This window comes from Typopeltis vanoorti, chromosome 20, assembly GCF_054136105.1.
Source record: "Typopeltis vanoorti isolate ZY-2024b chromosome 20, IOZ_Tvanoo_1.0, whole genome shotgun sequence".
Lineage (NCBI taxonomy): Eukaryota > Metazoa > Arthropoda > Arachnida > Uropygi > Thelyphonidae > Typopeltis > Typopeltis vanoorti.
Genome location: NC_143568.1, coordinates 1,261,300 through 1,285,758, shown reverse-complemented (window position 1 = coordinate 1,285,758; position 24,459 = coordinate 1,261,300). Strand labels below are relative to the sequence as shown.

Sequence of the window (24,459 nt, the reverse complement as noted above, 5' to 3'; positions counted from 1 at the left end):
ATACTTCAAAATGATTATGCAGTTAGAATAACCAAACTGATACACAACATGAGCTTTATAACTGAGTTCAATGGTAATGAAAATTTTTGTCATAAGAAGATGTTATGCACATCAGAAATTCAGATGAGAATTTGAGCAGTTATTGTCTTCACGAAGAAATATACCAAAAAAATAAATAAAATAAAACTAAAAAGTACAAGGAGGACACAGTTCTTTTATCAAATTAATGACATGCATTAATATTATACACCAACATTATTCAAGAAAAACTAAAAGATAATAAGCCGAACAGCTATTTTACTGGCGAATTTGTTAATTGAAAGGGGGATGGTAAATCCTGTTGTATCTTATAGCCGGGTCCGAAACTCGGATCGAAATCTATAGAGTTTCATGCAGAAAAAACTATCAGCAGGCCCAAGTGTAAATGATCACTTGGGTAGTACAACACCAGGGCAACTCCATGCAAAGGTGGAGCAAGCTCCATCAAATTTAATATTCTCTCATAATGTAAAACCCAGCTCCTAAGATATGTATATATATTGTTTTACATTATGAGAAGAGGTCACTACCCCGACCAGTTTCAACCTTTTTTGAGGTCTCATCAGTGAGTGGGTAGACCTGGAATATCAAGGTTTTTAAGTGAACATGAACTTGCATACCTCTACTATCGAATTGCCAAAGTGGTGTTCTACTAACAATACCGGCGAATTTCTTAATTGAAAGGGGGATGGTAAATCCCGTTCTATCTTATAGCCGGGTCCAAAACTCAGATCGAAATTCCATCGAGTTTCATGCTGAAAAAACTATCGGCAGGCCCAAGTGTAAATGATCACTTGAGTAGTACAACACCAGGGCAACTCCATGCAAAGGTGGAGCAAGCTCCACCTTTGCTGTAAAACAATATATATACATCTCTTAGGAGCTGGATTTTACATTATGAGAGAATATTAAAGTTAGTGACTGAGCTTGCTCCACCTTTGCATGGAGTTGCCCTGGTGTTGTACTACCCAAGTGATCATTTACACTTGGGCCTGCCGATAGTTTTTTCGGCATGAAACCTCTATGGATTTCGATCTGAGTTTCGGACCCGGCTATAAGATAGAACGGAATTTACCATCCCCCTTTCAATTAAAAACTAAAAGAGTTTAAAAACAAGAACCAAACCTTGGAGATTCAGTGCAAATCCTAAAAAAAATATTTGATTCAGCCAGAGAGGCATGTGGTGAGGTAATCTGCAAGGAAAGAAAAATCAGAACTCCATTAGTGGACTCAGGAAGTTAGTCTTTAACTTCCTGAGTTAAAGGAAGTTAAACCTTTAACTTCTTTTTAGTTCCTGGCAAGCATTGTGTAAAATTAATTAAACAAAATTCATCTGAAGACCTTGGTAAGAACATCGAAAATAAATATCAGGAAGGTTGTAAAATATTTTGGAGGCTATTGAAAAAGCTCAGAAATGGAGGAAAGAGTACTGGAGGAATTAGAGATAATAAAGGGGACATGAAAATTGAGGATACAGATATTCTTGATGTATGGAGTAATTACTTTGAAAGATTGCTAAATGAAATTAGCAGTGACAGCATGGTGGTAGAACCCAACAGGAATGCCATCTGCTATACTTCATAATTCAGAAAACCTGGTCAGAGGGTCAAATTCCTGATGATTGGAGTAGAGCACTCATACCACCCATCTATAAAAAAAGGGAATTAAGCTGAATGCGAGAATTAAGAGGAATTTCTCTACTGAGTGTTCCTGGTAAGATTTATGCAAGTATTCTTGAGAAACGGCTTAGAAATATTCTGGAGGAGGAGAGGCTTGGAGAAGAACAAGATAGGTTTCAGATAGCAACTAAGGTTGTCAGGATTAGATTTTCACTTTGATTTATCAACTAGCACAAATAGTTGATAAATCATTGGAATATAACAAGGATCTCTATTTATGTTTTGTAGATCTGAAAAAGGCATATGACAATGTGCCAAGAGGAAAGCTGTTCATAACGCTCCAGTTATATGGTGTAAATAAGACATTCTCTATTTGAGTTGTAAATCATCAGTTGCTGGTACAGGAAGAGATGATTTGATGTTAAATCAGGTGTGTAACAAGGGTGTGCATTATCTCCACTGTTATTCACCATTTATATGGATCACATTATGAAGGAAATTAGTATTGAACCTGATTTCAAAATTAGTTATGTTAATCTTAGCTCTCTACTTTATGCAAATGATGTTATATATCTAAATAAATCCATTGCATGTCTGCAAGATTCCCTGACTAAACTCAATAACTGTTGTAATAAATTTGATATGAAAATCAGTAATAAAAAGACAAAGACAATGAAAATAGGCAAAAATATTAAAAACATTGACAGTGTCCTGAATGGAGAACCTATAGAACAAGTGAAACATTTCAGCTATTTAGGCACAATTTTTATTGAAGATGGCAAATTAAATTTGGAAATGACAGCAAAATTAGCAAAGCTGGAATGTTAGGAAGTCAACTGAATAAAGTTGGTTGGAATAAGAGAAAGAGGGAAAGAGAGATTAGTTAAAACCCTAAACTAGTTGTATACAAGGCAGTGTTCAAACCAATTGTAACTTATAGATCTGAGAACTGGGTTAGAAATAAAACTCTTGATCAAAGACTGGACACCACAGATATGAGAGTCCTGAAAAAGATTAGGGGACTGAACAGATAGCATCACTGGCAGTATCATATTGAGGCTATTAGAAAGGAACTTGGCATTGTTAGCATTCAGGAATGTGTTTAGCAGAGCTGATCTCAGGTGGTATTGCCACTTAAACAGAATGGGGAGAAAAAAATTAGCTAAACACGTGTTCTTTGCAAGGATGGCAGAAGAAAGACCCAGAGGAAGATCAAGATGTAAGCGGCTGATATAGTAAAAAGTGCCTTAGAATACAGAATTATAAGATCTGGTAATATTGACAGGTAGTAGGCTAATCTGGAGGAAAATTGTTAATAAGAAGTTAAGTAATGATGTAACTTTTCATGTACTACTGTCATAAGATCATGTATACCCCCTGAGGGTATATATCAGGAATTTGATGATGATTAATGTTATCCATGTGCACCATTTAATTTAAATATGCCTCTGAATAAGCAGACTTGTTCTATTTTGAACAAATTATTACAATAAGAGTGTAGTGGCTCAGATTCAGTCTGCAGTTTTACAGATATGTTAAATACAAGTTGCACGTGTTCTTTATTGGCTGCTAGTATAAATAATCTCAAAACTTAACTGCTGTTCTTCAGTTCATCTGGACTCATAAATTCTTCTCCTTTCTCCCTCTGTAATCCACAAAACACCCAGATGGCTCTATTTTAGAACAGCTGATATCCATGTTTTTCTTGTATAACCACAATGTGTAATATTTCCTGTTTCCATTCATTTATATATGTAGTGGTGAGTTGCCATTACAGTAATTTAAATGCTTTGCTTGAAATCTGTATCACTTAATTTTAGCAAATAGGTGAGATTTTCATCTTATTAGTTAGAAATTCATACAATTTTGAAAGAGAATGTTTCAAACTACATCTGCACAACTCAAATTTAGAATATTTACTTGTAATAAACAGTTTTACTAAGTTTGTCTCTGCATTCAACCCATTCACAATCTTGTTGTACTTAGCCTGATGTATACAGTGCAGAAACTTTATAAAGAAGTTATCAAGTTGCGTTTTTCTTATCCTATAATCACATTATCAAAAATGTGATGATTATAAAGAATAAAAATTAAGATTACTTTATACAGAATTAGTTCTCCTGCATTATAGGAGAACTGAAACACATGCAGATGATCTAATCTACGCCATGAAAATATTAGCTTTAATAAAGTTATGTTTATTGAATTTCTGTTTAAATTCCATGAAGTTGTTTATGATAGGTTCAATAAAGTTTCATCTCTTGGTAATTTACTCCATTTTTTTATACAAATATTTAGTTTTTACTGCTTACTTTTATTAATGTCATTATATTTTGGCACATTTAAGTTTCAGTAAGGAAATACCATGAGTAGACATATACTTACTAATGTAATAACGGAATTAACTCACATAAATTATTCTTTATTCGTAAAATTTTCGCCTGAGTATCACAGGCATCATCAGTACAGGTACAAAGGCTAATTAAACAATAATTGTTATATTCACAAAGCACCACCTAAGTAGCTAAGATTACATTTCCTAAATTTTTTTTATATATACAGGGTGTTCGGGATAAATTTGACATATTTATAATTAATTATATTTTTCCGTAAGTTACATGTATTAACACACACTTCTCTTCATTTAAAAGTTTGGACCCTTCTTCATTCATATACAAGATGTCAGAAAGGATGGATAGCTGGAACCCACCTGAATCATGGAAGAGAATAACTTGTATCATGATGATTCGTGCCCGCCATCAAAATAAGGATATTACGACTGCTGCCCAATGCTCCCTGAATACAGTAAAAACAATCAGGAATGAACTAGAGACTTGCAATGGTGACTACGAGGATGTAGCAAGAAGAAAGATCCCTAGCAGACGATCTGATTGCGTTAGTACAGCAGAATTCCTCGCAAATCTGCAGGAACAGGTGTTGAAGAACCCTGGCATTGGAATTCGGGCTTTGTTCGTGGAGTTGCTAACTGTAGTCAAGCCCTGGATAACAAGGGTAGCCAATGGTAGGCCATATGTATGGCAGCAGGATTCGGCCCCTTGCCACACCTCTGGGAAAAGTCAAAAATGGTTGTCTGAAAATTTCTACGACTTCACCAGTCCAAATGTTTGGCCTCCAAACTCCCCAGACCTTAACCCCATGGATTATTTTGTATGGGGCGCAGTTGAAAAAGACACCAATCGCACTTCCAGTAATACAAAAGCCCAGTTAATGGATAAAATTAAAACAGTTTTTGCGGCCCTTCCCAGGGAGACTGTAGCATCAGCTTGTTCGAGGTTCCGAAGCAGAATTGAAGCTGTGATCGATGCTAATGGTGGTTATTTTGAGTAAATCTTGTTGATAGTATTGTAATTAACTCTGCCTGTAATGTTTTTTTGTCAATTCATTAAATTTAATAGATACAAAGAAGATTTTCTTTTTCCTTACGAAACTGTCAAATTTATCCCGAACACCCTGTATATGCGTGTGTATATGTATACAATTACAAGTTAGGAAAGATTTGCTGATTTATAGAGTACTATCTCCCACAAGGGGGGAAAGACATAGACCATCGGATCTGTTTAGCTTAATGGAGTGAAGTAACATTTCACACGTTTCTTTGTAAAGCCATTCCATTAGGAACCGACTTTTGTGAATGACTTTTGTCTTGTTCCACTGAACTCTATGTCTGGTGTTGATGGCATGTTCTGCAAGTCCAGACTGTTCAGGTTCAAGGTACTGGATATACGACTTGTGTTCTTCTAACCGGATCAGAGCAGATCCTCCTGTTTGTCTGAAATATGATAACCCACAAGAGAGGGAATCTGGTAGACACCTGGATAGCTGAGATGTAGGAGCTTGTCCTTTGGAGACGTGAGGTTCTTGTTATTTTTTAGCGATCTATGCTGGACAAAAAGCTCTAAAAATGCTAAAAAATAACAAGAATCTAATTATTACAAAAGCTGACAAAGGGAAGGCTGTTGTCATCCAAGACAGAAGAGAATACGAGAGAAAAATATCACTGTTACTCTGCGACTATTCGACTTGTAGGCCCCTTACTTCAGATTCTACCGGTAGTCAAATAAGAAAGCTTAATGCCCTTATAATAAAAATATCGATATGGGATGAAGATAAGATAAGATAAAAAGAAAACACTAAAGACCTCCTCCCACCAAGATTATATGGTCTTCCAAAAGTACATAAGCCAGGAATTCCATTAAGACTGGTTGTAGACTGTATAGGTTGTCCCACTTACAAAATATCAAAATTTCTGTCAAATTTACTCACTTCTTCAACTAGAAGAACTGCTATGTACATAAAAAATTCTGTGGACTTCAGAAATAAAATTTCCGATCTGCATCTAGATGATTCGGAGATTATGATTAGTCTAGATGTTATTTCGCTATTTACGAATGTTTCGTTGGCAGGCAGCATAGAATTACTACACCAAGAATTTCCTCCAGACGTTGTCAAATTATTTGAATTTGTAATAAAGTCCGGTTATTTTTCCTTCAAAAACCAGTTATACCAACAAATTGAAGGGACAGCAATGTGTAATCCAATATCTCCTGCTATTGCCAACTACTTCATGGAGCATTTTGAACAGCGTATCTTTGACAACATTACACCCAAACCTAACATTTGGTTCAGATATGTGGACAACATTTTTGCCATATAGAAGGGCACCTCAGAAGAACTACAACAGTTTCTCTCAAAAATTAATTCACTTCATCCAAGGATCCAGTTCACCCTAGAAGTAGAAGTAAATAAGCAGTTAGCCTTTCTAGACCTGTTGATTCTTCGCCAACCAGATGGTTATCTACAATTCACAGTCTATAGGAAAGAGACTCATACAGACCAGTACATCCACGCTGAATCACATCACTATTCCAGCCAAAAGGCAGGTACTATAAAAACACTAGTTCATAAAGCCAAATCCTTTTGTTCTTCAGAAGAACTTTTACAAAAAGAATTACAGTATATTAATTCCTCCTTCATATCCAAAGGCTATAAGAAGTCCTTCATAAAAAGAGCTTTAAGTAGTCGTGCTCCAGCATTCTCTTCAAGTACAGAAGAACCTACACGTATACCTATCCCCTATGTACATGGAGTTAGTGAACGCATAGCTAAGGTTCTAAAACCACTAAATATCTGTGTGGCTTTTTGACCCATCAGAAAAATCTCCACATTCCTAATGTCTCCAAAGGACAAGCTCCTACATCTCAGCTATCCAGGTGTCTACCAGATTCCCTGCTCGTGTGGATTATCATATTTCGGACAAACAGGAAGATCTGCTCAGGTCCAGTTAGAAGAACACCAGTCTTACATCCAGTACCTTGAACCCGAACAGTCTGGAATTGCAGAACATGCCATCAACACCAGACATAGAGTTAAGTGGAACAAGACAAAAGTCATTCACAAAAGTCGGTTCCTAATGGAACGGCTATACAAAGAAATATGTGAAACATTACTTCACTCCCCTAACCTAAACAGATCTGATGACGTCTTTCCCCCTTGTGGGAGATAGTACTTTATAAAGCAGCAAATCTTTCCTAACATATAATTGTATACACATATATTTATTAAAAATATATATATATTTAATTATTATAATCGAATAATTATTATTTAATAATTAAATAACTAAATAAATAAATTTAGGAAATTTAACCTTAGCTACTTAGGTGGCGCTTTGTGAATATAGCAGTTATTGTTTAATTAGCCTTGCACCTGTACTCATGATGCCTGTGATACTCAGGTGAAAATTCTACGAATAAAGAATAATTTACGCGAGTTAATTCCATTATTATAATAGTTAGTAATATGTCTACTCACGGTATTTCCTTACTGAAACTTATATCCTCTCTCTAAATCCATCTGAGCTACAGCTAGCCAGCAATTACATTATGCGTTTACAACAAACACGCATGCGTGATAATGTATAAGAACAATAAGTCCTCTCAGTTTCTGTCATGCGAACGTGTAACCTTAGCTACTAGATTGTTTACAACGTTTTTTATGTTCCTTTCAATTTGCATTTACTAGTCTTTTTATGCTTTTCCATCAATGCCTTGAAAAAGCTAGACAGTTTGCTAGCGAAACTGGTAGGCAAAGAATGCAAGATGTTTGTACATCTTCATAAAAGAATGCCATCTATCTATCTAAGCAGTGCCATTGGTTTGTTTGATATGTGATTAACAGTAGAGTCTTATGAATTGTTATATAAATGATTTATATACAGGCAGTCCCCGGGTTATGAATGAGATACGTTCCTGAGAACAACTTTAAGTCGGATTTGTATGTAACTCAGATCCCTGAATGAACAGCGCATATGCAGTAATAATAATAACAACAACAACAACAATAATATTATAATGGCTCATATGTGGCAATAATACGGTGTAATACTGTAATAATAATATGGTGTCCTATGACACTTAGGACGAAATATTTACTTATTAAAAAATCTTATTACTGTGGTTGCGTGTGTATGTTTAGTCATGAATGCTCCACAGGTTTCATTATACAACAGATGTAATAATAATAATAATACCCCTGTACTGTAATAATAAGTTACAGAAACTATTGTGCTCTTTCTTTTAATTCAAACAAACAGAACATAAAAACAAACTCGTACAAAAAATTTTGATAGGAGATAGGAGAAATTTCAAAATAGAATATTAAAGGTTGCATCAATGTTTTGCTTGCTGGAAGTAGGCATTTCTGAGGCAGGAAGGTAGGCGAATATTAATTGGAAGATGATGCTAGAGAACATGGACCTGGTGCTGGAAAATCAGGATTTGATTCTGTTTCTGGAGGAGAAGAGTTTACCATTGAAGTCAGTTTCTTGAAAAAGGTATTTAGGATTGTTTGCACAACCTTTTTTCTTTCTTTCTTTCATCATAAATGGCCTTGCAGCAGCTGATGTTCTCACTAACTGCATGGTAAACATTTGTAAACCGCTGAATGTTGGGATCTTGCTCCTCAAGCTTAGCAATGAGATGAAGGGCTTCAGCTAATTCTTTTGTCATAAACTTTCTTGGCTCTCGATCTTCTGATTCTTCATGTTCTTGTGTTTCTATCAGCTGCTTCTCTATCTCCATAAGGTCATCATTGGTTAATTCTTGTGGATGGGACTGTAGCAAGTCAGTGATATCATTTTCACTGATGTCCATTTGCAGTGCATTGCCACTATCCACCATAGCTTTTCTAGCTTCAGCGATGTCTTCTGTGAAACCACGAAAATCATCACAGAATTCAGTGCATAGTTTGGTCCACACTCCTTTAATTGTTGATTGTTTAATTTCCTTCCAATGTTTTTCATGTTTCAGCAATGTTTTTGATGGCATCGTGGATGTTATAATTCTTTCAGAACACTCTCAAGGCCATCACATAATCTTCCATATCCCTGACTAATAAGTAATAAGCCTTAAATGCAGAAATGACTCCTTGGTCCATTGGCTGGAGTAATGATGTAGTGTTGGATGATAACAATACAACCATTAGGCTGAAGGTCATCTATAATGTTGGATGTCCAGGAGCATTGTCCAGCACAAGCAGAATTTTAAAGGGATTTTCTTTAACGAAAAATAACATTCCAAAGCAGGAATAAAACAGTTCAAGAACCAATCTTTGAACATGGCAAATATGACCAAGCCCTTAAATTTGACTTCCAAATAGCAGGAAGAGCTGCTTTAATAATGCAATGAAGTGCAGGTTTGCTTACATGCGTGAAAGAAATTAGTTCCCAAATTATTTATTTAATTATTAATTAACCTTATGGGAAGCCTGTCTGTAAGTCGGATCGTCCTTAACCCAGGGACCTTCTGTACTTATATATAATAACGAAATAATGTTTGTTTCAGGGGGGGAAAAAAATTGTATCCAGTATTCCAACTAATCATTCTGAATTATATAATAATATAGCCTCACTGGAGTTTTTACAGTTATATTTGAAAATGCGAGGCCTGATATTATTTAGTAATAGGTGAACCACTGTAAGCAAGCAAAAGTTATTCAGCATTAACAGAGTTTTGGATTGTCTTATCCATGACATATTCTTTGTATGTCTTATCCATGACATACAAAGAATACCAGTGACTTTTTTTTTGAAAAAAAATACCCTTTTCAAATCAGTATTTTTTAGGGATCTACACCTATGGTGAGTTCTGGAATTTTTATTCTGTTGAATAAAATTGTGGGTTATCAGCACTTTGTGATTGAAGGCGTTCCTCTGTATGCATTTCCCTAGGGAATGTAAAAATATCCTTAACGGTTATTCATATTAGAAATTATGGACTTGACAACCGTGTTATTAATAACTTTTAATTTCTGACTTTTCAATCTTCATATTAAGATCATCTGGAGCGTATACAAATATACAGGACAAGCTGACTTACATTACATACAGTAAGTTAGAAAAACAATGATTTGATCATAGTTTATTCTACTGGCATGACCTCTAGTGGAAAAAAAAATTAAATTATTTAGAAACTACATCAAGCTAAATTCTATTTATGATAACACGAATAAACATTCTTTCTTATAGACAGTTTATTTTCAGTAACAATGATGTCCTATTTTTAGCATTACAATTGTTATTTTTGATTTAGGATCCTGGATTAACTACAGTCCTGTTTATAGTTACTCTTAGAGAGGAAGGTTCCGTGGGTCGAATATGTGCCTTCCATATGTTTGGGATTTTTAGACCATCATTATTGTTCAGATTGGGATGGTTGATAATAATCTCACAGGCTTCCATAAATTTGCGTTCGTACCATGTTTTGGTGTGATGAAGACAACTAGTGCTTTTCCAGTCAGTTCTTTGTAAGGTGTTCAGGACATGATCAGAAAGGCCAGCTTCACCATAATTATTATATTTAATGTGTTGTTTATGTTCTTTTTGTCTGATAGGAATTGTGCGTCCTGTTTCCCCTATATATGGTATGTTACATGTGCAATAAATACGGTATACTCCACGGTGGGCCAGCAGAGGGAGTGGATCTTTGGATGAGTTAGTAAGCTTTTTAATTTTGCAGGAGGTTTAAAGGTGGCTTTGAGGTTGTATTTTTGTTGTATTGTGTTTATTTTATCTGATGTCCCTTTAATGTAAGGAATGGTTATAGTTTTATTGTAGTCTGGTTTGTCTTTGTTTTTTATTGAGGTCTTGTCTAGAATTTCGTTAATTCTTGTCGAGAATTTTGTTAATAGTGTTTTGGCTGTACCTATTTTTTTTTGAAAAGTATTGCTGATAACTTTAAATTCGTCTTTCAGTGCATGTTCACTGGAGCAAATCTTCAGAGCCCTGTTTTTTAGAGTATTAATGACTTGGTTTTTGTGTTGGGTGGTGGTAGGAGTTTATGTATATATATTAGCCAGTATGTGTTGGTTTCCGGTAAACAGTGAAGGAAAGATTGCCAAAGGGAAGACGTGTGACAGGTGTATCTAGAAATGGAAGTGTGTTCTGTTTTTCAATCTCAATTGTGAACTGTTTGTGTTGTTTGTTTAGATGGCTAATGTCTAGTGGCCATGGGACCAGATCACGAAAACATCGTCAATGTATCTAAGCCAGACTTTGGGTTTTAAAGGAGAGGAATCTAAAGCATGTTGCTCAAAATGTTCCATATAAAAGTTAGCAATAGGCAGGGATAATGGTGAGCCCATGGCTCTGCTTTCTTTTTGTAGGTAGAAAACGTTTTGCCATACAAAATAACCACAACATAATACATGGCAAAACGCTTTCTACCTACAAAAAGAAGGCACAGCCATGGGCTTGCCCCCCCCCCCCCCCATATTGCTGACTTTTATATGGAACATTTTGAGCAACATGATTTAGATTCCTCTCCTTTAAAACCCAAAGTCTGGCTTAGATATATTGACGATGTTTTTGCGATCTGGTCTCCCATGGCCACCAGACATGTTCCTTAGCCACCTAAACAAACAACACAGATGCATACAGTTCACAATTGAGATTGAAAAACAGAACACACTTCGTTTTTAGATACACTTGTCACACGTCTTCCTTCTGGCAATCTTTCCTTCACTGTTTACCGGAAACCAACACATACTGGCCAATATATACACATAAACTCCTACCACCACCCAACACAAAAAATAGGTGTCATTAATACTCTAAAAAACAGGGCTCTGAAAATCTGCTCCAGTGAACATGCACTGAAAGATGAATTTAAAGTTATCAGCAATACTTTTCAAAAAAATGGGTACAGCCAAAATACTATTAACAAAATTCTCTGCAAGACCTCAATAAAAAAACAAAGACAAACCAGACTACAATAAAATTATAATCATTCCTTACATTAAAGCGACATCAGATAAAATAAACACAATACTACAAAAATACAACCTCAAAGCCACCTTTAAACCTCGTGAAAAATTAAAATGCTTACTCAACTCATCCAAAAACCCACTCCCTCCGCTGGCCCACCCTAGAGTATACCGTATTTATTGCACATGTAACATTCCATATATAGGGGAAACAGGACGCACAATTCTTATCAGACAAAAAGAACATAAACGACACGCTAAATATATATAGGGGAAACAGGACGCACAATTCTTATCAGACAAAAAGAACATAAATGACACACTAAATATAATAATTATGGTAAAGCTGGCCTTTCTGATCATGCCCTGTGAACACCTGACATAGAATTGACTGGAAAAGCACTAGTTGTCTACATCACACCAAAACATGGTACGAATGCAAATTTATGGAAGCCTGTGAGATTATTATCAACCATCCCAATCTGAACAATAATTATGGTCTAAAAATCCCAAACATATGGAAGGCACACATTAGACCCACGGAACCTTCCTCTCTAAGATAACTATAAACAGTACTATAGTTAATCCAGGATTCTAAATCAAAAATAACAATTGTAATGCTAAAAATAGGACATCATTGTTACTGAAAGAAAACTATCTATAAGAAAGAATGTTTATTCATGTTTATCATAAATAGAATTTAGCTTGATGTAGTTTCTAAATAATTTAATTTTTTTTTTTCACTAGAGGTCATGCAAGTTGAATAACCTATGATCAAATCATTGTTTCTCTAACTTACTGTATGTAATGTAACTCGGCTTGTCTTGTATATTTGTATGCTCCAGGTGATGATCTTAATATGAAGATCAAAACATCGGGAAATTAAGAGTTATTTATAACACGGTTGTAAAGTCCATAATTGCTAATATGAATGCTGATCACCATGGAACACTAAAAGAAAAAATCCTTAACAGTCAAGTCTTTTCTTTTTTGTTATGTTCTTTCTAAAATTGATAAATCCTAAAACAATATTTTTCTCATCAGTAGCTGCCCTACTAGCCATGGTGTGAAATCTCAAAATGTGGACATGAAGTGTATATTAAGGTAGAAATACCATTGGAATAACATGGATGTGATTCCATAAAAGGTTGATATATTCATAATGGCCAGTCTGGCTATTAATATGGTTTTTAATATCGGTATCTGTTCCACACATGAGGTTGCAGAACCTATAGCACATTAATGCCATGTCAGTCAGTGTTTTCTTCCTGCTTTCTCACTCATTCTTCAAATGTTTCTAGTGTTCTTGTTCTCAATGCTAATATTTATTTATATGTACGTTATTGTGTCCATGTGTTGAGGTGTTATTTAAGGGAATATTGGTAACCAGTGAGGTGATGTCAAAGCTTACCAGTCTATATTATTTAAAGTTAGACTTTCAATCAGAGTTTTAAAATGGATGGAGATTTTATATGGGATGTGGTAAGTCCAGTGAGGAGGATCAGAAAGTTAGACAGCTGCTTTGACAGTTTGTAGCAAGGTGCATCATCACTGGCATTTACTGCAATCACAACTATGATCAATCGGCCTTGCAGACCATGTTTTGGATACAACCCACAGGATCTCCTGGAAAAAAACACCATGCTCCACCATAATAAATTCAAAAAAGAAAGACTATTTTTAGAATCTGCGGCTGCGCTGACAAATCAACAGAATTTAAATAAATGCGGTTGCATAAAATTTCCCAAAATATGGAAAACATTAATCATCAGAGATCCCACCTTACATCCTAGACACCTACAAATGCCCAGAGAGGGCACTCCACCTACATGGGACTTTAGAGTCAGCCATGTGTTTCACTTAGTATTGTGTTGTATTTGAGTGTGTGTGTTACAGTAGTTTTTTTGTAATCCCTGGATATGTCTCAGTGACTGAAATGAAATATTGGAAGCATTAAAATCAGTTTTAATCCTTTCTGAATGCTGTATATATTCCATTAAGTCCAACATGATGTGCATTGTGTGTGTACTCTGGTTATTGAGAAGGGAGTTAATTGATAATATTCTTCTTTTCTGACAATGGAAAAGAAGAGTAAAAGTTCTGAAAGTATTTTTCACTTGTTGCCATTGTTAGCGCCATAGGGTATAAGGTTGTGAGTGGCTGGGGGAAGAGTAGGATAAGAAACTTATGTAGAATTATTATATGAATTACTAAGAAGAGAGAAGGAGGTGCCCTCTACAGTTTATTTGAGGAGGAGAACTGATTAAGAGAAGAGCAAGATTGTTTAGGAGATTGGATAGGTTATCTAGTATTCTGGTTGACAGTGGATAATTGCATTAGATCATTGCTTTATAGCAAATACTTCTGCATTTCTTCCATCTTGGTAGGATTCGAATTGAGTTGTGAACATCAAAGCACCTGTGGAGGTGATTTCAATGTTTTGGTAGCTGAAATGCAGAAAATCAAGCTTTTGGGATAAGAAATTGAGGATAGTGATTTTCAGGATTTGGGTGAACACAGTAGATGAGCGTTATTGAATATGGCTGGTTTCCTTGTTACATTCAGAAGTACAGCCAGAAAGAAAGGATTCCAGATTTGGAATTTCTTTCCAAATCTTGTGTCAGAATAATCAAAATGTACAACAGAAGGCCATATTAGGATGTGTATAAGTGGTAGCATTTCTCATTTAATGTATGTTTATACTACATATATTGGTAAAGTGGATATGTAAAATTTTTATATGATTTTTTGGGTATTACATAATTTTTGTTATTGTTATCGAAAGAAGTTTTTTTGCTGTAATGACACTAATTGTTTGTTTTTCTTTTCATGGTTGATTTTAGTAATAGTTGATTAGAGAGAAGATGCATACAGTGAAGGGTAGATTCTTGGACATTTCACCCATAGATATGATACATGGTCTTCTTGCCATAAAGTGGGAAGGAAACTAGGTAACAGCCCTCCACACACAACCAACCAACCAACCAACCAACCACTTGGACTTGTCTATGCATCATCTGGCAGATTATGTAGTATAAGGATTATGCACTAGCTAGTCTGAAAGTCTCTTGATGCATTATTATCAAGTTCAGTTCTGTGTATTATCTGGTGGGCATCAAAACCACTTTACCTACATATCTTTGAATTGACAAAATTCTGAGTCTCTGTATGTTTGATTTGGTTTTGAAGGTATCACTCGCACTTCATTAAAAAAAGAAAAAAATCTGTCATACCTCACTTCGAATGTATGGACTGACAAAGCACTTACAACAGCTCTGGAAACTCCTTCAACCCTCTCCAAGAAAAAAAATCTAGTCCTCACACCCTTGATAATCATACTCTTATCATTTTCTAGAAATGACTTCTTGTTCTTTTCTCTCTAGCTAAGTGCTGAGATATTTCCTCTGCATCTGTCCTATAAAACCATTTTACTTGCTTGTGAGGAGTAGGTTTTTAGTGTGGAGAGTGGTGGGTGATTAGAATGCATTGCCTGAAAGTGTGGAGACAGTGAATGTATTTAAGTCATGCTATGATGAGCTGTGTATGTGAGATTGGGACCTCCTGCAATGAGTCTCTTGACTTCATGGAGGGCTGATGATAATTTAAACACGGTATGTAATAAATGCAATTTAGTATCAAGCATAGTTATAATGCATAAAATATGAACACTGTTGTCCTTTATTAGTACATTCTTTATTCATTTACCTAGATGTAATGTAAACTGAAAATTTCAAAAGTTACTAAGATATATTATATTACCTTTTGGAATTTTCAGTTTACATTATGTAAATATGATTTGAGTACATGTATTGGCAACAGAGTGCAGGGACGGTGAAACATCTTACCTAGTTATACATTCATTTGCTGAAGTCTTTATTTGTACATATCCAAGTTTTCATTAACCACAATACATGAAATTAAACTTAGTGTGTTAATTATGAATTAAATTTATTCAATTTAAAATTAATGTTTGCAGCATGAGATTCTTGTGCTGCAAGAATTTCTTGAGTTTCTTTCCATTAGAAAAAGACTTCAAAATACACATGCAGTCATTATAAACATGAGTGCATAATCTGAAAATTTTTAAATAGTAAATATGCAATGTTTTCTTTCCTCTCCCTTCCTCACTTTATTAGATTTTAATTTATTGGAATAATTGAATATATGCTACCTTGAAATAATTGTTAAGCATGCTCTAATGTAAGCCCTGATACACTTTGCATACTTCTAAGCATATTTTCCACTGCTTTGTAATAATATGAATCAGGTATCTGGTTTTACCTGATGTTCAAGTTCATCAGGAAGGTGTTCTTTAGTAAGGTATGAGAAGGTTCAACTCTTAGGGAGGGGAGTTTTTTTTCATTCAGTCCTTTCAGCATCTGATTTTTTTCAGCTCTTGCAAGTACAAAGCTTGAGTTTGTTTTGGTCTAGAGTAGTTTGTGACATGTTGTATTTTTTTCTTGGACTATCTTGGTGGCCATGTTAAAGAACCAAAGCTTAGATAATAATTAGAGGCACTGCATATTGACTGTGGTTAGTATGCAGTGTGTAGACCTACAATTCTTTTATTGTCAGGAAAGAGATGTGATTTTAATCCTGGACATGTTTAGCTGCTGTACATCTTACTTTGGGCCAAAATATAAATTTTTGTATATCAGACCCACATACAAAAGGTCACAGAACCTATATTATATCTGTGCTTTATGTAGACTGACTAAGAGAAAATAAGGAATCAGTTGATGTGGTTCTTGAACAGCTGAAAGAGGGTTGTAATATTTGAAAAGACAGAGTATGGAAAGCTATTCTGAAGAGTAGAGGTAAACAGAATGAAAGAAGAGAAAGAGAAATTAATTCTCTTAGTATGAAGATGGACAATAAGTGGTTGTTTACCAGGAGACTAAGAACTCATGTTCTTACAATTTTGGAAGAAAGCATTAGTGATGATGGCCAGTTCAGCAAAACATTATCTGTCGAACTACCTGTACCATAAAGCAGAAATAGACTGTGTACATGACAGTGATTAAAGTCAATCTTAAGAGAGTGGATCATCAATTAATCAGAAGCTGGTCTGTGTTGTTGACATTGATGTTCCCAGGGAATATGACTCAGTTATTTGGGTTATAGCAAAAGTTGCAAATACAACTCCGAGGATAATTGCTATGTTGAAGCGAACCTTGACATGTAGGGATAAGGAAGTAATTTTGCCTCTTTATAAGGCTTTGATAAGATCACACTTGGATTACTGTGCGCAGATTTGGTCTCCTGGGTTCCAAGGGGATAAAGAAGCTGTGGAAAGGGTGCAAAGAAGAGTTACAAAGATTATATCTGGATTATGGGATTTAGATTATGAGGACAGATTGCGAGTATGTGGATTACAGACTCTGGTTAACAGGAGAAAGAGGGGTGATATGATAGAGGTCTATAAACTTTTGAATTGGTGTTATAGCATTTCAACTGATGAAATTTTTCGTTATATGGAAGGTTTGGAGAGAACACAGGGGCATCTATGGAAATTAAGGTTGTTCTCAGTCCAGAAAGAGTTGAGAGCTAGGTTTTTCTCCCAGAGAGCAGTGAGTGAGTGGAATAATTTACCCTTATGGGTAGTGAGTGCATCTAGTGTAAATGAATTTAAGGGAAGGTATGATAACTGGGTTGGGTAATTTACAGCCTCTCTCGATGAGTCCTTGACTCCCTGGAGATCTTAGATAATAATAATAATTTTTAGTGCAGAAAATCAGGCTTTAGAGATAGTTATTGAAGACATCAGAGTATTATCAGAATTTGGAGAGTAATAGAGACTGCAAATGAATGCAATGAAGTTTGGTAAAGAAATTTTGATACAGCTGATCAAATGGTGATTCATGGTTTTACATTCTCTATCAGGGGATGTCATTTCTGGTGAATACACACATGCTGCACCTGTGATGAATTGTGCAAGGTGTAATTTTGTTATTTGAGATAGATGGTAGGTGTTGAGATCAACAGCTGTGGTTCCATTAGAAATAACAAGTCCGATTTTGATTACTGTATGTTGGTGCATATAATATAAATTGCTCTTAAGACCATGATTATGGATAAATACGAAACAATTTGAGAATAAGAACCGGACTAATAAAAATTTAATTCTTTCTGCTCAGAATTATTCATTGTTAACAGAAACAACTGTATTTTTGAGGATTATTTGACAAGTGAACTTTGAGGTATACAGAATTTTTAATATGAGAGATAATCTGGCCAGTAATGAGATAGAAAGTATTCTGTCATTATTGGCAATTTTATAAGTGAGGAATCAAATTTGTTAAAGTTCTATTGTTGCCTACTTTTTGACTTTTTTATTTTAAAAAGAAATATTGGTTAATTTCTTAATTGTTTTATTTGTAGGAGTGAATCTAAAAGGAGCTAATTTAGAAGGGAGCCAGATGGCAGGTGTAAATCTGCGTGTTGCTACATTGAAAAATGCGAATTTGCAGAACTGTGATTTGCGTGCAGCAGTTTTAGCAGGAGCAGACTTAGAGGTAGATTAAATGTTTGTAATCCCAATTAAACCTTTATCACAGCTATTAATATCTTGATGGTGATGCATGTCACAAGTAATTAAATTAAAACACTGTCACTATAGTTAATTTTGGGATTCAGAGAAACATTTCATTATAGCAGATTCACTGGTTAATTTAGGGAAAAGTATCTCTATCCCCCCTCTTGTACACAAACTTTGGACCTGATGGAGAGCTTGATAGGCCTGTAAGCTCTTGGCTCTTGTAGCTTGTTGGTTAATGATACACTGTTTATACTTACATTAAGTTTTAGTTATATAAGGATAAATTAAAATCTTTTGTAATCTTTATAAAAGATATTAAGAATTTCACTAAAAATAAGAAACTTTTGAACAGGAACTTTTAATAACAAAAGTTTGTTTAAGCTATTAAATTTGTGTGTGTGCTAAAGCCAGCTAGCATTTCTTATAATTGCTTTGAAACTCCTATGTTAGAAGTGTAAAGATAATTTAAATTTAAAATTCTGAATCTACTTGAAATCTGCTACTACTTTTTCCTGTATTGAATCTATATTTCAGTTATGCAGTTATCAATAGCAATTATTCAAAAATTATTCTCTAATTCACTTTTCTTGTTATAATTGAAAACTGTTCTTTCCATTAGAAAAATACTTCAAAATTCATTTTATTTTGAATAAATGGAATTTCAACATTCTTCTTTTTGCACAAAAACAATGTTTATATCAAGGTTCAAAAAGTATTATGCACCCCACCTTCCTCACAGTAAGCTTGATTACTACATCCACATTATATCTACCACTTCATCTTGTGAAAACAAAACAGGCTATAATGAAATTACAACAGATAGGGACTCATATGTATTTTAAGAACTGAATATTATGGAATAGGTTGACCACAACATAAATCAGAGGAAAAGACCCTATAAAATATCTCATTTTCTCATTGATAATGCTCATTAAACACATAATATACTTCTTGCCATTTTTTCCACTTGTTGATTTGCATATAAATAATGTGCAGTTATATCTGCTGCTAATGGCAAACATATTTGAAACAGACTATAGGAATGATATTAAGTACTCGTGCTTGGAGATAGTTCATGTGACAAGTGTCATGATGCCTGCTGGCTGAGAAAGAGTACAAGCTTCTAATACAGCATTACTTATGATCAAGAATAAATATAAGCATACAGAACTATGCAAAATGTACTTATTTCTCTATATATCGCACAGAGCTTTTTAATATCCTTATGGCCAAATACAAGGGTTTCAGAATTTATATTAAAGTAGGGTGGAGAAGAAAACAGAAACTATAAAAAAAAAATTAAAGAAATTAAAGCATCTATAGAAAAAGAATTTCATTTTAGATTCTTCTTTTTACATATGCATAAGCTTACTTCAAGGTTCAGAAGTATTATGCACCCCACTTTCCTTACAATAAATTCATCATAAAAATTATGAAACAACTACTATTTCAGTTTAATATAAACCAAAATAATCTTAAATTAATAATGATGAATTCTGATTACCAGGTAACCATGAAGGAAAGTGGGATTTAATATCCCCTTAATTTGAATAATGTTTATATCGCCGAAATGAAGCCTATTGGCTCTTTATATTTAAATAACTTAATGGTTGCACCTGGTTGACAACTTGTATAGCAAAGTATATAAGTTCTTTTCGCTATACCCTTTGGTATCTTTTGGTCTAGCTACTCACTGATGAAGCCTCAAAAAAGGCTGAAACCGGTCTGGGTAGTGACCTCCCACCATAATGTAATAACAGCATACGTTTCCTAGGAAATGTGTTTTTACATTATGGAAAATACCTAAGAATAGCGATCTGAACTTCCCCCACCTTTGCAACAAGTTGCCCGAGATTGTGCTGCGTACTATGACTACTTGCATTAGCTCACGCTAGTAATTCGCCGATACTTTATAGTTTACTATATTCGGCATGAAACTCTCTGATTTCAATCTTTGAGTTTCTTATTCGGTTTTAGAACAATGTGGGATTTAATATCCCCTTAATTTGAATAATGAAGGAAAGGATTCCTTACAATAAACTTGATCACTACATCCACAATATCTCTACTACTTCATCTTATAAAAAAAAACAGGTCGTAATGAATTTTAATGAATGCTTCATGCTTATGCCTTTTAGCTAGGACCTTAAAAAAACAGTAGTAAAGAGCATTAAATGCAAAATCTCTGATTTTCAATAACTATGTTTAAGTTTGGATAAAGATTAAGGCAATCAAGTATTGTAATGCTTTGTCTGTTAACATTAAAAAACAGTTGGTGGTAGTCATCATTGCATGCCACCTGGAAGTGGGGAGAAAGTATTACACATATGGAAAGAATATATAACAAATATTACAAAAGAAAAAGGGAATGTAACATGAAAAAAATAAGAATACAGAAATAATTAATAAATATAAACTTTAATCTAAAAAGCAAATAAAATTTAAGGAGAAGAAGTAGATCGTATCTATGGAAAACTAAGTCTACCTGTCATGAAATGATGATTGAAAGTTCAGAAGTATTGTGCATTGCCACCTTCCTTAGAGTAAGCTGATTCCTGTACCCAGAATATATGTCACTTCATTTTGTGAAAACAAAACAGATTAGAATGAAATTAGAACACGTAGGAGTCATATATTTTTATGTACATAAATATATGTTTTAAGAACTGAGTGTTATTATGGAATTGGTTCACCAATTCCATAATAATACAAAGCACACACCATGAATCGGGTGTGTGCTTTGTATTATTAGATGCTAAAACTATTTGATGTGAAGTCATTAGCTTCTATGTACAAGTAGCCCAGTTGTGAAATACTTCACATGCAAACTTTGTTTCTTATGCTTGGATAAAGGATTAAACCAAGAATATAATTTCTTGGCATATTTAATTTATAGTATAACGAAGTGAGAAACTTTCAACATCTATCTCTGATCCAGAGTAATTTAATAATAAGATGATGCACCTTTTCACTACTTGTATATGGGAAACCTATGACTTCTGAAGTAATTCGACCTTGGTATCTCTTCTAGGTCTGGCTTCTACAGATGAGATAATCCCACAGATGAGATAAGTACATAATAAATATTACAGACATTACAGAAGCTGAAGAAAAGCAATTATAGAGTAAGCCTGTGCAATTTTTTGGGTCCAGCTGATACCAAGAAGTTAAGAAGGAATCTCTTCAACTATCAAAGAAGCATAGTGGTGTTGGGCTTCCAGTCTGTTTTCTAAGCAATACAGCTTCAGAAATCCATAAAATGTTGCAGACCTTCCTCCAGTGGTTTTCATCTTCTGCTGTTTGGAATAAATCATGTTGGAGGCTTAATGGATATTTTTACAACACTTAAAAAGAATTAAAATAGACTTTAATGCTTCCTATATTTTGTCCTAGTCACTAGGACATCTACGGGGATTACAAAAAAAATTAATGTAACATATGCACAAATAACAAACAATACTAAGCCCAACCACGTGGGTGACACTAAAGTCCTATCTAGGTAGAGCGCCCTCTAAGGGCAGTAGTAGGTGGCCTGGAATGTAAGGTGGGAACTCTGGTGATGAGTGTTTCCCAAATCTTCGGAAGCTTAATGCATCCATATTTATTGAGATTTGGTTGGTTTCTGAGAGCTGCTTCTGCTTCTAAGAAAAGTGGAACCGCCCTCACTAATGAGCTTAACCACATACACAGCACTTTCCTCTCCAATGGCTACAACGATCACAGTATCAAAAAAATAATCAACTCCTCCCCCATTCCCCTTCCTTCTCGTCAACAAGATTTTAAAAATGCCATCACCATACCCTACATCCGTGGCACATCTGAAAAAATAGCCAAGATACTAAAACAATACAATCTACACACAGCATACAAGCCCCACCGCAAACTGGCTACCCTTATCCGTTCTACGAAAGATCAGCTCCCTCCTCTCTCTCTGCCTGGAGTTTACAAAGTACCCTGTTCCTGTAAGCTGGCGTACTTTGGACAGACAGGCAGATCAGCATCCATCCGTCTAGAGGAACACAAGTCTTACATCTTCAAACACAACTATGGCCATTCAGGCTTGGCTGACCATGTTTTGGACACCACCCACAGAGTATCATGGAAGAAAACCACCATGCTCCACCACAGCAAATTCAAGAAAGAGAGACTTTTCTTAGAAGCAGCAGCAGCTCTCAAAAACCAACCAAATCTCAATAAATATGGGTGCATTAAGCTTCCGAAGATTTGGGAAACACTCATCACCAGAGTTCCCACCTTACATTCCAGGCCACCTACTACTGCCCTTAGAGGGCGCTCTACCTAGATAGGACTTTAGTGTCACCCACGTGGTTGGGCTTAGTATTGTTTGTTATTTGTGCATATGTTACATTAATTTTTTTGTAATCCCCGTAGATGTCCTAGTGACTAGGACGAAATATAGGAAGCATTAAAGTCTATTTTAATTCTTTTTAAGTGTTGTAAAAATATCCATTAAGCCTCCAACATGATGTCCTCACAGCACTTAAGCCTCTACACACGTTTGGAATAAATGATTATAAAGATCCAAAACCTGAGATTGTTCCTAAATACTACAACATTCTGTGCTTAACTCTAAGATGCTACAACATTCTGGCATTGACATTCTTTCCATTAAAATAAGTAAAATTTGGTATAAAGAAATCTTTAACCTCTTTCACCATAAACTTCCACAGTTCGGTACTGACAACAACGTTTTGTTTCATAACTTACTGGAGTTCCAAGGATACCCTAACAGGTTCAGTGTGGTCTTGCTTAGAGAATTGCATATGGTCTCCTTCTAGGAAATACCATCAAATGGAGGTACTTTCACATCAGAGATCTAATCTGTGATATCTCTTACCGATTGGAAAGAGTAGAACATGCATTCTACAGCTGCCCTCTTGTCCTGCATATTTGGAACAGATTATGTAATGTATTGGGCATTCCATTACTTACAACAGAACAGATTCTTGTTTTGCAGTACCCACCACCTGTCAGTAATGGGAAGAGAATTTTAATTTTTATAATTAATGAATTAAAATACAATTTATGGAAGATTAGAAAGAAATATGATTTTGAAAACCAGCAATATGACATACAAATGTTTTATAATATTATATTGTGGAAATTTTATTGTTCAGCCAATTTTGTATTTAAAAACAAGCATTCTAGGAGATATCAAATTTTTGGCTAGGTGGTGCAGACGACCACTCACATTATGCAATATTTACCAGGGGATATAAAATTTGTCTATTTTTACTGTGAGAGGTTTTTTTTAAATGGTTCCATCCTCTTAGTTCAATGTGGTCCCAGGCAAAGAAGGCTCAAGGCAGTTAATTCAGATCTAACCATCTGGATATCAGTTATCTGCTCGCTTTAGTTTCAGTGGTCTTTTGGTTGTCATCTGTTTGGGACTGGTGAAAAAGGAAAACTGGTAACCTTTGGCTATATGGTGATATAAGAGAATTGAGGCTTTTTTCTCTATCTCTCATAATATCTATCTATCTGTTCTTTCTACTAATACAATACTATCAGGCTCTCTTGTAATCCTCTACTAACTACAACAAACTTTTTCAGCTCAATAAAGGTCAAAACCAGTCTGGGTAGTGGCCCTTCCCATAATGCATAGCATTGTACACTTTCAAAAAGGGAGTGTGCTTTGCATTATGGAATAGCAAGGCAATTCATGTGAAGTCATTAGCCTCTATATACAAGTAGCCCAGTCATGAAGATGATCCTTCATGACTGGGATCATCTTCATGACTGAAGATGAAGAGATCTAACACTAATAAATTTTCAACTTTTATACAAGTCATTTTGTAGATTGGATGCTAGATTATTTACTGGCTGACTTGTAAGCTTCCTAAAGCATTGACATTAATATGTGTATGCAGATTTTACTACAATATTTTTATTTAATTAAGTAAATTAAACTTAAATATTCTGTTTCAAATCACCAGTTTCTGTTGGTAGTGCATTGATATT

General features: G+C 34.9%; 1 protein-coding gene across 3 annotated transcripts in view; it reads left to right on the top strand.

Moving 5' to 3' along the window:
• The window catches only part of LOC150095189 (BTB/POZ domain-containing protein KCTD9), a 156,892-nt gene that overhangs the window by 112,397 nt on the left and 20,036 nt on the right, over positions 1 to 24,459 (top strand). For all 3 annotated transcript variants that reach the window (XM_090409700.1, XM_090409699.1, XM_090409698.1), the window contains exon 10: positions 18,321 to 18,454. In XM_090409700.1, coding sequence (XP_090265826.1) covers positions 18,321 to 18,454 — 134 coding nt within the window. The remainder of the gene's footprint in view (positions 1 to 18,320; positions 18,455 to 24,459) is intronic.